Source organism: Lutjanus erythropterus, chromosome 6 (assembly GCF_056507025.1).
Source record: "Lutjanus erythropterus isolate fLutEry1 chromosome 6, fLutEry1.hap2, whole genome shotgun sequence".
NCBI lineage: Eukaryota > Metazoa > Chordata > Actinopteri > Lutjaniformes > Lutjanidae > Lutjanus > Lutjanus erythropterus.
The window spans coordinates 4,046,766-4,064,777 of NC_139322.1; the positions used below are offsets into that span (position 1 = coordinate 4,046,766).

The 18,012-nt window shown below is 43.8% G+C and overlaps 1 protein-coding gene across 2 annotated transcripts in view; it reads left to right on the top strand.

Moving 5' to 3' along the window:
• The window catches only part of nckap5l (NCK-associated protein 5-like), a 58,416-nt gene that overhangs the window by 32,279 nt on the left and 8,125 nt on the right, over positions 1-18,012 (top strand). For both annotated transcript variants that reach the window (XM_084720292.1, XM_084720291.1), the window contains exons 3-9: positions 5,981-6,121; positions 8,346-8,414; positions 8,530-8,568; positions 8,661-8,780; positions 9,792-9,884; positions 12,475-13,571; positions 14,339-16,102. In XM_084720292.1, coding sequence (XP_084576418.1) covers positions 5,981-6,121; positions 8,346-8,414; positions 8,530-8,568; positions 8,661-8,780; positions 9,792-9,884; positions 12,475-13,571; positions 14,339-16,102 — 3,323 coding nt within the window. The remainder of the gene's footprint in view (positions 1-5,980; positions 6,122-8,345; positions 8,415-8,529; positions 8,569-8,660; positions 8,781-9,791; positions 9,885-12,474; positions 13,572-14,338; positions 16,103-18,012) is intronic.

Here is an 18,012-nt window from a genome sequence, read left to right on the forward strand (position 1 = left end):
TCAGGCTTGTTGGCAGATTTTATATAAGATAAAAATCACTTTCTGCCTGTAAACGCCCATGAAAAGTTAAACCGAGCTCTGCTGCAGTCGCTGGTGGGTGATTTGGTTTTAAAGGACACCGTGGCTCTGTATTTACAGTAGATGACATGTTAGTTGTCCTCTGGTGTCCAGTTGCAGCTTATTTGTTTGCAGATGAATGCACAGCAGCGTCCCCACAGCTCTCATTCTTCATGTACAGGTATCCATTTGAGTCATTTGAGTAAGAACAAAAAGCACCACATGCTCACTTGGCTCAGAGGCGAACACATGATCCTCTCTGTTTTGTTCAGTGATTTGAACTTTAAGCTGCGAGCGCTCAGCCTCGCTGCACTTTGTTTACACTTGGCAATGTGGCATTTAGTGGCTGAGAAGGGCGGATTTCCAGAAACAAAACAAAAAGCTCTGCGCTGACTTTGACCTCCGCTCCTATCCGTTTGCTTTTGTTTGTCTTCTTTTTTTCCCCCTGTGCAGTATCAGTGACTGCATCACTTCTGTTATCCTCTGCTGTATCTCTTCATTTTTATTCTTCAATGCTAAAGTGCTGCAGGAGTTGGCCATGCATTGCACAAACACTCAGCAACTCCTCCATCACTTCTAACATGAATACCCCTGATGAAAATGGCGAGCTGAGCATTTTCAGTTCTGTCTCTGCTTTTGTCAAACACCAGAGAGTACGCAGTATAAAGTTTTGTTTGTCTCATAACTGATCGTAAATGTCACCTGATAACTTGTTTGTGTTTGGACATAAAATCAGCAGATTGCAACTTGCAGTCCTTCAGGGATGCATTTGCTTTTGTCCTTTATGTTGTTGTTGTTGTCGTCACCACTGCGCTGGATTGTGAGATATTAATGCTAGTACTGGAAACGGTATGCATCTCATGTACTGTTGGTTTTGGACATTTAGCGTAAGAAATAGCGTGTTGGCAGCCAAGGGTCAACAATTCTACATTTCCCATAATGCATCAATTCTTTCCAACTCTGCACCCACAGTTAACACAGACTTTTGGTTAAAAATCTTAAGACTCAAGTCAGAGCAGAAATAAGCCTGATGACATCACCATGACATCATCAGTGTTATTTTGTCAAACCCCCAAAGAGACATAATACAACAGTACATCTTCATGTCCTCTTTAAAGGCATAATATGAAACATTTCCTAAAAAATAATATGAAGATTTATATAAACATAATCCCTTTCTGTCATCACCGGTGGCGTCTCTGCACACTGTCTGTATTACCGTATTTTCTCTGTTATTTTGCTGAGCTCAGGATGTTTCACCAACCGAAACGTCGGTATTTGACGCCCTGGCATCTTTCTTGGAGAAATCCTGCTGATTCTAGCATTAATACTGTATGACTGCAGTCTGTCAGATGTACTAAAATAACTAAAATGTGTGTGTTGTGTGTCTGAGGACGGTCTCTCTAATCAGACCAGTGAGATGTAAATAAAAGCAGAGCCCACGTCGTCTTTATCGAGTGAGACTGAGATTCATTCATCACAGTCTCTCGGTCCTGTCAGAGTAAACAGACGAGGTCATTTGTGTTTTTATGATGGATTGCTCGTAGTAAAGACAACAGATGTCCTCTGAATGTCTCATCGTTTCATAGTGGACAGATAAAGAAACAATTACACTGCTGGCAGTGGCTGAATGTGATGCATAATTATATAACATTTCCATGTTAAGATGTCCAAAAACGACCAGCACTATGTTATGTATTTTGTTGTGTAACTGCATTATCAGATGTTTCCAAACATGTTCAAACTCAGAGAAGTCTGTAATTTAATCATTATCATCATCATCATTATTTATTTCTTCAATTGACGGAATTTATCATCAACACTGACTGGACATCCACGTGAAAAGCGGCGAATGTTCCCTTTAAGTGAAGCCTGTCGCTGCCTCCAGCAGTCAGCGGTGCAGTGTGCAGAGCAGCAACATTAGCTCTCTTTGCATTCCCCTCGCGGCTTCTCTCTGACGGCTCCAGCGGCTGTAAGTCTGCCAGCAGAGCTCTGTGGAAGGAGCTCCCTGGCACCGCGGCCCCGCCGGGACACGTCGACCCCCTCCTCTGCCCCGTCAATGAGCCTCTGTCTCTGTGCAGCGTCTCCAGCCACTCACAGGCTCCGAAACCACCACCATCATGACAATAATGCAGTTTACAAAGGAAGCTGTCTCCTCTCCTCTCCTCTCCTCTCCTCTCCTCTCCTCTCCTCTCCTCTCCTCTCCTCTCCTCTCCTCTCCTCCCACCTCTCAACAAGGTAATTTAAAGTGCTATATATCAGCAATTTAAAAAAAAAGAATTTCTCTCTGCAGTAGAATCTACCAACAGTTTTCTACTAGAAAGCAGATGTCTCTACAGCTGATATCTCCAAAACTCTGCAACTCACACCAAAAAAATCTAGAGTGATAAGTAGCAGTAAAGGGCTGAGGAAAAAAAACTATGTATTTTGAATTTTGGGTGAACTGTCCCTTTAAAGATCAGTTCTTTGACACACAGGAAGTGAGTGCAAAGATCTCAGAAGTGGAGTGATTTGTGATTAATAATGACTGAACCCGTTCACCTTCTTTCACCAGCTGATCGGCTCTTTGATCGGTCGTCAATAGGACTTCAGGCCCATTGGATTCTGGGTAAATGGGACACAACTGGTTTTAAGAGATGCTTCCTTTCTAGTGGCATTTTCAGCGGAGGCCTGTGACGTGAGCTCCACACATCAAAAGAAACCACAGCGGCGGTGGCAGAACCACATTTTCATGTTATATTTAGACGCACTTTTGTTGTCTTTCGGTCCACGCTGTAATTTCCATGCGAATGCAAACACAGAGGAGAGACGTGCGCTTGTTTCTCAGCGCCCGCCGCCTGGAGCTTTAATGTGCATTAGTGAAGAGAAAAGCTGGTATTTATAACCACTCTGTATCCAAGGTCAAACGAATGGCTAATATCTGCTTCCGTTCTTAGATGGGCTGCATTGATCAGCCCTCCATTATACGTGCAGGTTCGGCCGCGTTCAGTCAATCGCGGCTCAATAAGCTCCCTACACTCTGACTGAGGCTGCTCAGGTTTGTCGGTCGGGCTTCGCAGCCGCGCGCAGGCTGTGATGTTCAATAATCTTCCTGTAAACGCTTTGCAAACAGCTCCAGTTACACAAGGCCTGGCAGCTCTCGACTGATTTCTGATGAAACTATTGGAAGCTATCGATCACTTCCCAGTAGTGACTTTTATATGTGTGTGTGTGTGTGTGTGTGTGTGTGTGTGTGTGTGTGTGTGTGTGTGTGTGTGTGTGTTCAGCACATATTGATACAAGAGCCAATACAGAAACCTGAGCATCTGTAACAACGACAGCATGAGGCATTTTGTGACACTCAGGCTGCAACTAACGATTAATTTTATTTTTACTTAAAAAGATGATTATTTTATCGATTAATTGATTGATCTTTCGGTCTATGAAACATCAAACTTTTAGTGTTCTTTCGATTATCCTGGCAATTAATCAAGTAATTGGATAATAAATATTGCATGCTCTGCAATTTTTTCCATTAAATTTATATGAAAAAGTATTGAAGTATTGAATATCCAGCCCAGCTGACAGCCCTGACTGATCACCGGCTGTTCAGCGTCATATGTCTGATTCTGTACCGGTCAGATCCACACACATGCTCAGCACGATGGTCACGTCATGCGTGCAGCGACACAGACCGTAACGTCACAGCCACAACAGCGCTGATCACAGCCACATGCATGAAGTTGGTGTTAGCGATGGATAAAGAGACAATAAGCTTTCAGCTCTTCAGGCTAACGTTAGCCAGCTGCAGGCTGCTGTTCTCAGACTGACAGTTAAACTCTCACCTCCTGTTTTCTCATTCAGACGTGTTTAACTTCTGCTTCTGTTTCTTCTCACTGCAAACGGTTGCATCTCGTCTGTCTCTGGGTCGTTAACGTCTGCGTCCACGAGATTACGTGAAATGACGTTCCCTCTGAGATCTCACAAGATCGCGTTCCTTCTAGTACATAATCTTCATAGGCCTGGCTGTAACCTGAAGCACTGTTGGAGAAAAAGTTATTTAATAGTCAGTGTTTTATTATGAGCGTCCAGTTTGATTTTACATGAAAGAAAAGTTACAAAAAAGTTTGTGTATTCTGTCAGTTACAGTTCTTAAAAGGACAGAAAATCAGAATCTGCAGGTCAGCAGGACTGCAACGAAACGATTATTTTCATAGTCTATTAATCAGTGGATTCATTTCTTGTTTAATTGGTTAGTAGTTGTTTGTTTTAAAATGTCACATTTGTGAAAAATGTCTATCATTGTTTCCCAAAGCCTAAGAAGACGTCCTGAAAGGTGTTCAATTTATTGCCACAAAGGATTTAAAAAACAACAATTTTTTTTTCTTAAAATTACTCTAAAAATTACTCCAACTGATAAATTAATTATCAAAATAGTTGCTGATTCATTTATTAATCGATTAATCGTTGCAGCTGTACAGGTCAGACCCACAAAAAGTTGGAATCGGGCAAGAAGTGCATCTCTACTCTACTGCTTGAATGCTTGTGTATGCATTTACAGACACGCACACACACACACACACACACACACACACACACACACACACACAGCGGTTTGTTTGTGTGTCACCTGTCCAAGTCAGTCAAACAGTAATCTGTGCCAGTTCCTGATTGGCCCGCAGCCACAGAATCAGGCTCGTCTCATCCGCTCTAACGACTCCTTAAGATGTGACAGTTGGATCTGGGTCCACGTCGACACACCTACTTCCCCTCGCAGCCCTTCAACACACACACACACACACACACACACACACACACACACCTGGAGTCATGCCTACTAGACTGGTCCTCGTCCATATGTCCTGCAGCGTAGCGTGCTCACAGACTCGGGCAGCCTGTGCGCTCAGCGTGGTGCTGAGGTTTGATCTGCAGAGGAATATGGACACAAAAGCTTCTCATTTTCCTCAGGCCGTGATGCATCCGACACGGTGCAGGTCGGACGGATTCATGTGTTCGTTCAGTCGTCCTCAGTCTTCAGCAGGTGAAACTCGTCTCAGTCCTGACGATGCCCACGTTCGTGTTGAGACTCTGAAGTGGTGTTGAAGCTAAATGTTGTGTCTGTCAGATAAACGAGGATAAACAGAGCGTAATGTGGTAATAATGTTAACGTCAGCGGAGGAGATGAGAGCAGCGTCTGATGTGAAGCAGACCTCAGTTAAACTGTTTGTTGTGGTTTGTTTAAAGAACCAGACGCGAGGCGTTCACTGCAGCAGGACACTTCAGATTCAGATCAGCTGGACCTGAGAGACAGAAAAGTAATCATCAACAATTTTGATCATCAAACCCATATGACACTCATCAAAGCAATGAGCTTTACTTGAGCTTCACGCATCACGTTTTTATTTTGTTGAGTTTTTTAATTGATTAATGGAGAAAATACTCAACAGATGAATCTAAAATAAAAATGATCGTTAGTTTCAATCAAATATAAAATGAGCTTCACCTCAAACAAACTACATCAGTAACATCTTGCTTTTACATGAATGCATGAGTCATTTAAATGTAATGATATAAAATATAAATATATAACAGTCACAGGGGACATTTAAATGCATTAAATACCTTAATACTTCATGCACACTTTCCTGGTTCATTGCAGGACTTTTACTTTTTAAAGCAGTATTTAAAATGTGGAATAAGTGTTTTTACTCAAAGATCTGAATACAGCGCTGCAGATCCATTCATACAAGCAGGATGCTAGTTTGTGACTGTAGTTGCAACACAGAGCAGCAAAACTAAAAACCTTTCAGGAAGAAATAAGAAATAAAGGACACACTCATCATGTATTTTCCTCCGAGAGCGGCTGGTGTTTGTCGTGTCGCGTCAGGAGCTGCAGAGACGACATGTGACGCCGACAGTTTCAGTGTCTCCCTCTGTGTTTCAGATGAGAACAATGTCTGATGAGACAGAACAGAGAATGTGTGACGAGGACTTCGGTTCAGACGAGGAGGGCGAGGAGGGAGACGTGGAGTCCTACCTGGAGGACAACAGCAGTGAGCTCATGGACCGGCTGAGAGAGCTGGAGGTGAGTGAACAGACGCACAAAACACACTCTGCAGTCACACGTTAAATCTGAAGCACGTTCCTGATTTTAAAACTGGTTAATGAGGTGTGGTTCTTGTGAGACAATGATGGTCAAAATCTGGTAACTCTGTCCCTCCCATCGTCTTTGTCAGTCAAAACTACTGGAAACATAAAGTTTATACAAAAAAAATTCCAAAATTATCCTTTTTTTATACAGATGTATAATTTATGTATTTATAAATCTGCACAATATATGATGAAAAAAATCGTATTGTGGTTATTTCAACAGATGATTCATAATAAGTAGAAATGATAATTTTTGGATCCTATTTAAATTTTCACTGAAAAAAAAAACAATTAATTTTGATGATATGACATTTGTTGAGGTCTGTACCAAACAAACATGTTTTCTTACATCGATTCGTAGGCCAGGACGTCTCTGCAGAACTACACTGCTTTATTATAATCCTGTTTTATCACACATTTTATCTTTATCTTTTATTTTATTTTAAACATGCAGCTTTTGATTAATTGTGCAGCCTTAATCTCTTTTACATGTTCTTATTTATACCGACTCAAACCATCTCTCCCCCCCAAACATCCTCAGAACAATCAAAATAATAAAAAATCTAGAAATCTAAAATGTAAGAAAGTAAACCAGAATAACAGAACTGTTAAGGGAAACAATCATTTGTTCATATAAAAATAAAATATTCAGGGCTCATATAAAGTCTTGAAATTCTGGAAAATGATTTTAACCATTTTCAAGGTTAGAAATATGCTTGAATTTGAATATGCACTCGATTTTCGTGTTTCATCGACACAGTCACTCATGTAAACCAAAAATCTTTATATTAAGGTTTAACTTGATATTTAAAATGATCCAGTCGTCATATTTGTCATCCAGAGTTTGATTTAACTCTTCTGCTGATCCTTCACTCTTAAACAATAATGATGATCAAAACACACAGTCAGCTGGTAAAACATAAAGATAATATACACTGATCGCTGACAGAGTAAAGGAATTTGTAATTACATTTATTTATAGTGGCAGTTCAGATGTGATGATGATGGTTTTGAGTGTTTGGAAAGTTTTTGTTCAGGTACCTTGAAAGTGCTTGAATTTTACTGTAAGACCCTGATATGTCAGAGGTTCTTCATTTTTTTTAATAAGCCAGTTATCCCTTACAAGATAGACAATTCAATACCACTCTAATGTTTGTACTGAAAATTTGAAGCTACAGCCAGGAGCGACTTAGTGTAGCTTAGCATTACTGGGAAGTGTCCACCAAAAAATTTTTTCCTGAGGCCAGCATATGTTTTTTGAATTTTTTAGCACTGTGAGCGCTGCATATTTACTACAGGGGTGGAACAGGAGTGGATCTTCACTCCTTTTCAAAATTCCCGGTAAACAACAGCAACCTGCAACCTGCACGCTGAAAACGGCAAATTAGCACCTGGGATGCTAACGGTTCAAATATAAACGAGCTCACAGCCTTTTCTTTTGCAGTGATGTTGTGGTTTTAATACCAGAGTTCTCCTCCTAATGTTCTAATGTTCCACCAAAATAAGTTCCCCCCTCGGCATAATTTTGCAGCATCACCGTCGCTGCATCCTGGGCTTAGTGTTGGTGATTGCTTTAAAGAAATGCAAACGAGGCAGGGTGTTTTTTCATCCGATAGCAGAGTGTTCACGTGTGGAGTCAGACCTCTCTCCATCGCTGAGCTCTGTGGACGAGAGACGTCTAGTTTGTCCAAAGGTGACAGAATCCACCTGCCTACACCTCTAGATCTCACTGATAAACATGTTGTGTCTTTGTGGTTTCATCTGTGCAAAAACCAAAGTGTAAAAAACAACAATATGCCGTTTTACAGCGGGGTTATGAGCCAGACTATTTATTGACCAGGACCAGTAACTTCCTGAAGTCTCTGCTGGTTGCCTAGCAACTGGCCAAAAAGCGGAACTACTCCTTTAAGGCTTAAGGTTCTTCTTGTCAGATGATCGTAAAAACATGTGAGTTGTGATTTGGAATGGAACCTTTTCTTTTTTTGTGCCTGATTTAATTGAATCGTGATGTTAAATTTAAGAAGTTGCGCTGTGTGTTTCACCCGTGCAGCTCTGTTTTTTTTGGCGTCTCATGGGACGACACAAGATATTACGTAACTGAGTAACGACTGTGTGTTTTTCAGCGACATGTTTTAATGTTATTTTTCTTCCCCTCACAGGCAGAAAACTCTGCTCTGATGCTGGCCAATGAGAGTCAGAGAGAAGCTTATGAGAGATGCTTGGATGAGGTGAGTTCATGCTGCAGAATATAAATAAATTTAGAAACCAGGAATAATTATAAATTCTGCTCAGTCGAGTCTTTCTACAAATGTCAACTCGGTGTGTAACACGTTCTGTTCTCAGGTGGCCAACCACGTGGTCCAGGCTCTGCTGAATCAAAAGGTGCTTCATGCAGCCACATTTATCTATCAGCTGTCATTGATAATTTATAGATTCTATCAGTTGTCTCACTGCTGCTGTGTGTGGTCGAACAGGATCTGAGAGAGGAGTGCATCAAGCTGAAGATGTTGGTGTTTGACCTGGAGAGACAGAACAGAGCGCTCTGTGAGCTTTTTCAGCAGAAACTGCCCAACCACCCCACTGCTCACTACCAGGTAAACTCCTCCGTCAGTGTCTTCAGGTCCTGTACCTGCTGCGAATAAAACAAACCAATAAAAACAATTTGCATTATGTTCTGTTTAAAAATAAAAAGTTTTCGTATCGGTGCATATTGGACGACAAATAAGGCAATATGGCCAATAATATTGGTTGACTGACATATTAGTAGGGCTCTTTACAGAATGCCCCATTTAGAGTCTTATATTACATATTTGATCATTATTAATGTGTGGAGCTCATTTTAACTACTTTAAAGGGATAATTCCAATTATTTGAGGTGGGGTTGAGATGACTACACTTATAAGCTAAATTTCGCTTTCTGCAAACCAGCCAGATTCCTTTGACAAAATCAGTAATTTTACATCACAAAATGTTTCTGGTCTATTGTTGCCTTCATCTGTTAGTTTGTTTGTGTTATTGTGTGATTTTGGTGGTTTCCTGTTGGAAAAATCTGTCTGACAGCAAGATAATGTAGTGATAATATTCTAAATATGTCATATACTCAAATGAGTGATTTTTTTCTTTAGGTGGGCCTAAAAAAGCCAAACCCAAACCTAAACATGATAAAAGATATATTTTGCTGCTGACCCTGTCCATAGCAGGACATTGCGTAGCTTCCTACACCAGTACTCCTGCTGCTTCTCTAAACTGGTCGACCACCATCTACTGTCTACACTGTATCAGAACTCTTCCTTTAACTACCATACAGTAGCATAAAATAGAAATACTCGAGTAAATTAAAAGTACCTCAGAATACATCCGCTTCAGTCAAGTACTTAAGTAAATGTCTTTGATTCTCAGGACCAGACGGAACTGCTGATTTCTTTTTCTCTTCAGCCTCATTCTTTCAGACGCTGGCGAGCCAGTAATGGATCTCAGCCTTTTCACTTGTGCTCTATATTGTTCCAGCAGATGCCAGGACAATATAGCTGCTGCTTGTCTGTGTGTACAATAGCCTGTAGTGTATACAGTGTCATCATAATTGCCTCATGAATCTCCTGTTACAGGTCCAGGCGGGACCACTCCCAGAATACAATGCACAGCTGCACAATGACTCTGCCAAACAGGTGGAGCCTGCACAGACTGAAGCACAAGCCAAGGTGAGTTTCACCAAACATGTTGCACCGATTCAGAGTTAATTAATCTAAGATTAGGGCTAGTCAGAGTTTAGCACAAAGCAGAGCGCTGTTACACGAGACAAATCTTAGTAAATCACAGTTTAGTGATCTAAACCAAGATTGAATACAGTTTCAGCAATATAAAAATGCTTTCTTACCCAAGTTAAAATAAATAAAATAATAAAAAATAGTAAATTCAAGTGTTGTCAGGACTTACTAAGTACATAGTAAGGAGAAAACTGTTAACTTTTAGCCGCTCCATGTTCCTCAGCAAAATGTTACTCTGTTTGTCAGCAGAAAAAAAGTTAAACTAGAATTAATGAATGTTTGCTAGGTTAGCAAAATGTCACACAGTTTTCTAGCTAACTAAAAAGTTAACAAATGTTGCATTTTTTGCCAGCTTGCTTAAAAGTAAAAATAGAATTATAGAGTGTTTGCTAGCTAGCTAAAAAGTTAAGACAATGTTGTGCTGGTTCCTAGCTAGCTAAAAGCTAACAGAGCGTTGCATTGTCTGCTAGCTAGATAAACAGTTATCAAAATGCTGTATTGTTTGCTAACTAGCAAAAAACGTAACAAAACATTGCATTGTTTACTAGCTAGCTAAAAGCTAACAGAGCGTTGCATTGTCTGTTACCTAGATAAACAGTTAACAAAATGTTACAATATTTGCTAGCTTAAAAGCTAACAAAACATAACATTGTTTGTCATCTAGCTAAACATAATGTTGCATTGTTTGCTAGCTAGCTCAAAGATTAGTCAGCTTAGTTAGCCTACTCATGATGGCTCATCAGAGAAACTCTAATTGCTCCTCCTTTGAGAAAAAGCTGTTGGCTAAATGATCTCTTCTGGCACTCGAGGAAGGCGGACGCTTTTTCTCTCGCTCCCTCCCTGCCCTTATCTGCCCTGCTGTTGCTCTCTGTCCTGTGCTGTCTCTGTCTAAACTTTCTCGGAGCCTCTCTCTGTATTTTCCTCCAAAACCAAAATGATGGATCTGGTCAGCTGGTCTCTCAATGCAATCGACCAAATGTTCTCCACAATGAAGATGGGTAAAGGAGAACCCGCCTGCCCCGACGGAACGTTCGCAGACGGTTACATGATGGACTCCCGGGAGAAGTGGAGGATCGTGTGTCTGTCGGTCCTTTCCGTGGAGGATGTTGAAGACGCATACATAATTGGATTTATGATTTCAGGCTTTCTGCTGATTGGTCTTAGCAGCTTCCTGACTTATTGCAAAAATAGGAAGACGCGGGCGGAAATTGACAAGCTGCTCGCCTTGAACGAGGGAATGTGCAGGGCTGCCAGCACTCAGACTCAAGCGATTTGTGAGCTTAGTCACAAACTGGATGCGTTTCCTGAGCTCCTTCGCGAGATGGGTACCAACTTGGAGAAGCTGTCAGCTCGGCTCGGCTGAATCTGGCCACCAATTCGGACATATTGAAGGAAGCCACCGGGAGACTCAGAGAGACTCAAGGGCAGACAGGAAAATTCCAGCGTCGGCCCGTCCCACTCTCCTGGATGTTTCTGCAGACAAGATGCTCCGACCCCCACCTCCTTCTGGGACATTCACCCTTACCCTTAACTCAACGCCTTCCTTGGCCCCTCACCCCCTCCCTCCCCCATGCGGCGTAGTAGGCGAAGGTTGAGGGCAGCGCTCTGTGTAAGAGCTGCAGCCCTCCCGGGGCGACTGCGCTGTGACCCCCCCCCCCCGATTTCCTTCCCCCACACCCACATGTGCAGGTGTCCGAGTCCTGTTATAATGTCTTAACTGTTGCTTGTGCTGAGGTGTTTTTTTATTCCAAATCTCACACTGTGTCCCCCCTCAACAGGTGCATAGTTTGGGATTTGCCTTTTTTTTTCCCTCTTCCTCCTTTCCCGTTTTCATTTGTTTTTCATCCAAGTAAGCGGAGCGCCGGGATCGTCTGCATCGTGGTCCTCCTGTCCCTGTCCTCCCATGTCAATTATTCGTACAGTCTTTGTGCTTCTGTGTCCTCTGGGACGGGTTGTAACCAAAGGTCATTTCGTTGCACTTGTGTAATGACAAATGAAGGTTTCAACTGTAATGAAAAAACAGAAGAGACATTAATCAGTAATTTAACTGGGTCGAGTCTGTGCCTTAACTTTCTCCACAGAACTTGATTGTTTTTCTTAATCTGTCTCAAAAAAGCTGCTATTTCAAAAGTTTGAAGTTAAAAGTTTAAGTTTGATCACATTTTAAATTGGAGTTTAAAGTTTTGATGCAACAGAATTAATCTTAAATTCTAAACTAGTGTGGTGCAACATAATTTAAAGCTAAACCAATCAGGTTTAAAAATAAAGACTTGTTGTTGCATCTGAGCCTGAGAGTGAAACAGTGGGATTATATCATAGCCTCTGAATTAGACTGAAACCGCCACCTGTGTGTGACGTTAAACCTGCTCTGACATTTTTCAACTATTGTGCTTTAAAAAGACGTCTGTCGCTAATCTGCGCTGCACTGGTTTCCTGCACGCACGCGCTCTAAAGGTCTTGATGAAATGAATTGTTTGGTTGTGAATTGTCTTCTGATACAGATCTCTTTTCTTTCTACCCGAAGGGAAACGGCTACCGCACACAACATGCCTCCCCTGGGCCCCGTGGCCCCGCCGCCTCCATGGAGGCCCTGTCTCCCTTCTTCAAGAAGAAAGCACACATCCTGGAGGTCCTTCGCAAGATGGAGGAGACGGACCCCCTGAAGTTCCACCCGTCCACCGCGAGCTTGTCTTTCTGCGACTACAGCCAGGTGCTCATGTCGACGGAGGCCGTTCTGGCCACCGCGGACCCCCTCCCCCCCCTGCAGTGCAAGTCCCACCACACACACTGCCACTGCTCCTGCTCCGACGCTGACACACACCAGCACGTCAACGGCGACGGGGCGGTGAAGTGTGAGGGGGGGAACACCTGCTGTTTACACTGCAAGAGGAGCCCGGACAGTCCTCCGAAGCCATGCAACCACGTCTGTAGTCCGTCGAAAGCCTCCGCCACCCAGAGCCATGTAGTTCCTACAGCTGCTATGAGTGAATGTCACAGTAAGAGCAGAACGGCCGAGTCTGTTCCCTCGTCTAAACAATGCACCAAGAATGAAGCCCACCAGCAACCAGCGGGCGCCGCCGCCCACTCCTCCATCACAGACGCAGGTGATCAGGAGGCGATGGGAGCGGAGCAGGAGCAGGACGGCTCTGAGAGTCGCCTGAGCGCTGCAGAAGAGCTCACTGGTTTCCTGCCCAGCTCTGCGGAGGACGGCACACAGATCTCCCACTGTGACATGGAGGGGAGTGACGGCGTTCACAACGGCTTAGCGCTCCCCTCCATCAACAACGCCATGTCCAATGACCCCTCAGCCGTCCCCGATAAAGACAGCACAGATCAGGAGGCGAGAGCCAGCGCCTCCGTCAGCCCGAGCGCCTCCTGCCTCAGCGACGTCAAAGCCGCCGCCATCAACTCCCCGTCCAAACTGCTCAAGTTCTTGAAGATTCCCTCGATAGGCGAGAAGTCTCAGGCCTCGACCTCCGCCGTCCGTCTGAGCCCCCAGCTCACCCGCAGCTCCAGGATCCCCTGTCGCACCAACAACTACGAGGTCTATCACTCTCCTGTCCCCACGCGCAGAGCCACCACCACGGAGAGGTGCAGGCAGCCGCCGCCGCCGCCCTCCAGGTACGGATGCACCCGATGCATGAATACGTTATTCAGGAAAGCACAAATGATGTGATGGAAGCAGATATTTCTTTGATCTGAAGTTGCTGCTTATTCTGAAAAAGTAGGGATGTACAAAATGGATTTTCTTCAGCTGATAACCAATAATTTCCAGTATTTGTATTTTTAAAAGGTCATATAACCTGTAGTTTATGCAAACTTGAGGGTAAGAAAGGCTCAGATGTAGTGAGCAAAGATGGATGATTCAATATTCCACAGCTTGGATTGAACCAAATCTAACTGACATCACCATGACAACAAAAACAAAGGACAGTTCTGACTCTTCAAAAAAAAACCCTCACAAACATTCTTTGCTTTTTATATTTTTTATTTTGCCTCGAAATTCAAATTAAATTATTTGACAATAGTAAATTACTGGCCCTGATATTTATTTAGACAGTTCTGTGATTAACTCAGCAGAGCTAAAATTAAGGTTTTACCTTAATCAATCACTGATTTAAAGCATCGAGTAAGGACTGCAGTCCAAATAGGGAGTGTGAGCTGTAGACTGTATGTTGTAATCCTATTAAATACACAGTCTATTGATGACATGACTCTGATCCAATCAGATACCGTTTTCCTCCCCGTCTTAAACAGCTAAGTTATTAATAATAGTGCAATAATAATAGTTATTTTCAAACATTTTAAACTAAAATAATACAGATATTTTTGTTGGTTTAACAGATACAGATACAAATAATCAGGTCTCTGTGCTCCTCTTCCTCCAGGTCCGAGTCCTATCCGGCGACACACTCTGCCCCGACTTCGCCTCCGCAGCCAGAAGACGTCTGCTTGCCGCCCGCTAAGGAAATAAGCTACAGCAGCCTTTCTGCACCTAAAGCTGGCTCTAAGATGGCCGCCCCCTCCTCCTCACCCAAAGTATCTCAGAGGGTCCCTCATTACGAGAATGTCTGTAACATGTCGACCACCTCCAGAGAGGAGGAGCCAGCGCAGGGCCTCGAGAAAAGAACCACGCTCCCGTCCCAAACCAAGGCCAACGGCGGCGAGAGGAAGCTCGTTAAATCGCTACCAGAAAGTGTCCTCAACCCGCCTCCTCAGAGGAAGCAGTCGTCCTCGTCCACGTCGGAGTCCACGTCCGACGACGAGGAGGACTCGGACAGCCCGGTGTGGGTGAACCATCACAGCCTGCCCAACTCCGCCCTCGGCAAAGCTCAGAGCAGAGTGAACTACTCGCAAACCAGAGAGAAGCAGGAGGCCGACGTCACTGTGCAGAGCTCCGAGGTCACGCAGCCGCCGCCGCCTCCAACCAGGAGGAGCGACTCCTCCTCCATCCCGAAGAGGCCTGTGGCAGCGGTGGCGGCAGCGGGGGCGAGATCCCAGGCTGATTCCAGTCACCACGCTTTCAAAGACAGGCTGGCTGCGCTGGGGAAACTGAGGAGCTCCGAGGATTTACAGGTCGGTCTCAGGCCGGTCGAGGCTGTGAGTGAAGGTACCTACGCCGAGGAGAGGAGTAAGACGGCGGAGAGGCCGGTGGAGCTCCACAAAGAGGAGCAGAGACATTCAAAATACACAGACTCTCTGGATGGGAAACCGAAAAGTAGCGGTAGCGGTTTGAAGTATCCGGGGTCGTCTCAGCTCTACGACCAGGCGGTAAAATCTCAGCCTTCAAAACAAGAACTGTGCGTCACTAAGGCTGAAGGCTCCAAGAGCAAAATCGGTCTGCCGTCTCCCAACGCCGACGCTCCGCAGGTTCTACGCAACAACATCAAGTGTCCTGGCTCCCTGAATCTGGCCTACAACCTTAAACCAGGTGTCGGTCCTCACAGTAGCAACAGCCCCAACAAAATCCCCCCGAAGTCGCCGTCCAAACCCTGCCAGGGCCCGTCCGTCCACAGAGGGGGGAAGCCCTCAGACGCCCCGCGCTACTCGTCCAAATCAGAGGAGAGGACCAAGATCAGCGGGAAGGGGAAGAAGAATCCGATGTACGGAGACAGCCTGCCGCCTCCTCCGCCCAGACCTCCGACGTCCGAGGGGGAGAAGCCGCTGCAGCCGGCGCCCAGCCCGCAGTCGGCCATCGAGCAGAAGGTGATGAAGGGCATCGAGGAGAACGTGCTGAAGCTGCAGGAGCAGGACCGCGGAGGCCAGAGCGGCGAGGTGAAGCAGAAAGCCTCCAACGGCATCGCCAGCTGGTTCGGCCTGAAAAAGAGCAAGCTGCCCGCGCTGAGCCGCAAGACGGACGCCGCCAAGGCGAAGGACGAGAAGAAGGAGTGGAAGATCAACATCCCGTCGGTGGGCAGGGACTCCGTGAAGATGGCCAGCAGGTGTAAAGAAGGCGTGGAGGGTCTGAACATCTCGACTCTGATGGAGAAGGCGGAGGGGCTGAGGAGGGCCCTGGAGGAGGAGCGGGCGTACGTGGAGAGGTCGGGGAGGGGTCACTCCTGCGAGGTGGTGATGGACCAGGCTCAGGGACAGCTGGCGGTCATGTACAGAGGAGCGCGCTCAGACAACTTCATGCAGCAGCTGCTCAACAGGTGAGAATTCAACAAGGACCAGTGAAGTCTAACGCTGCTATAATAACAAATCACAGCTTTAAAGGGACAGTTCACCCCAAAATTACTTAATAAACTTAAACTTGAGGAGTTTTAACTTTTAAAATAGCTGCAAAACAATCATGTTCCTTGAGGAAAGTTAAGGGTTACAGAGTCAACCCAGCTAAGTTTTATGACTTGTCTCTTTTTCTTTCACTCACAGTTTATAATTCAGCCAACAAGTTTTTCTCGGTGGGCTAAATAACAATACAGTGTTGTGTTAAGGGTTCAGTTCACTCAAAATAAAATGCATTTTCCTCTGTCCTGTAGTGCTGTTTATCCATCTAGATAGTTTTGGTGTGAGTGAGTGAGATATCGACCGTAGAGACGTCTGACTTCTCTACAATATAATGGGACTAAATGGCAGCTTGTGATGCTCAAAGCACCAAAAATACATTTGAGAAGCTCAACAGAAATGTCTTTTTCTGGAAATCATGACCTGGTTACCGAAGGTAATCCACAGACCTTTTTGTGAAAAGTTTCATGAAGGAACTACTTTCTTTCTAGTAGGAAATAAAGAAGTTCCAGAGGACTCTTCTGCAGAAAGAAAACAGTTCTTAGATAAAACGGCTCACAAGGTCTGTGGTTTATCTTTCAGATGAATATTTGGGGCACTTTGAGCTCCACATATCGAGCACAACAACTCAACTCCCAAAGGTTAAATGAGAAGATCAGCGCCACTCTCATATCGATACTGTAATAGTTTAAGTAGCTGTTTAAGCAAAAATGTCCAAACTTCACTGGTTTCAGCTTCTCAGTTAAGAAAAATTGGATTCATTTGTCTTCTGTGACTGTAAATTGAATATTTGGGGGATTTTGAACTAATTGTGCAGCTCTAATTGACAGCAACTTTTCATCATGGGGAAACTTTCAACAGGTCGTTGTGATCATGAAAAAGAGACAGTGGAGCAATTTTTTAATGAATGCAGAAAATAAAAATATACATGAGACAAGAAAGTATCGGATGATTATGAAAAACAGGGTGAGCAGAGGCCAGGCGTAAAAATAGAACAGTCGAGTGTGGAGGAAAGAAAATTTGTTTAAATTTTAAAGAGCGACCGAACCGGTTAGATGACTTTAGAAGAAAAGGACTCTGAGGAAGATTAAATAAAGAAGGAGGCAGAAGTGCAAAGTCATGGAGGGAAACTGCTGTAAAGACATAAAGAAGAAGAAGAAGACAGACCTGCTGAGCTAATGTGGCTCTGTTATTATTTATTGTTTTGTTTATTTGATAGGAACACAGAATACATAAACCAGCTGAAAACAACAGTCTGATGCAGAGATCATGATGTTTACAGTGGATGCTAATTTGTAGGACTCGTTCCTAGAAGGACTTTTATGAAAAATTGATTAAAACATTGAAGGTAAACTGAGGACAGCAAGACAGAATAAAGCAAACACATTTAAAAACTATGAGTGCAGGGTTTTATTCCACACAGCAGGTTTGTTGAAACGTCTGAGCTGTCAGTTCTGAAAAGAGAGAGAACTTAAACTCTGCTTCAGTTACCGTTACGTCTGAGCGATTTTGAAAAGATATCAAACTGTGATGATTTTTTACCGATCTTGCATTTGTGACATGATTTGTAATATTAGAGGGAATTCTGATTTTTCATCATTATTCTTATATTAAAGGTCTGATTTTTGTAGAAATCTGTACCAAACGATGTAGAACTGCAAAGATTCATTGATTAGTTGTCAACCGTTAAATTACTTGGAAACTATTTTGATAATTGATTAAGCAGTGTGGACCACAGAGTTTTATCAAATATTGAACCTCCTGAGATTTGAAAATTGCAGTAGACCCTGTAACTATTTAATTTTTCAGCCCTAGTTACCATGGTAACTGATTAGGG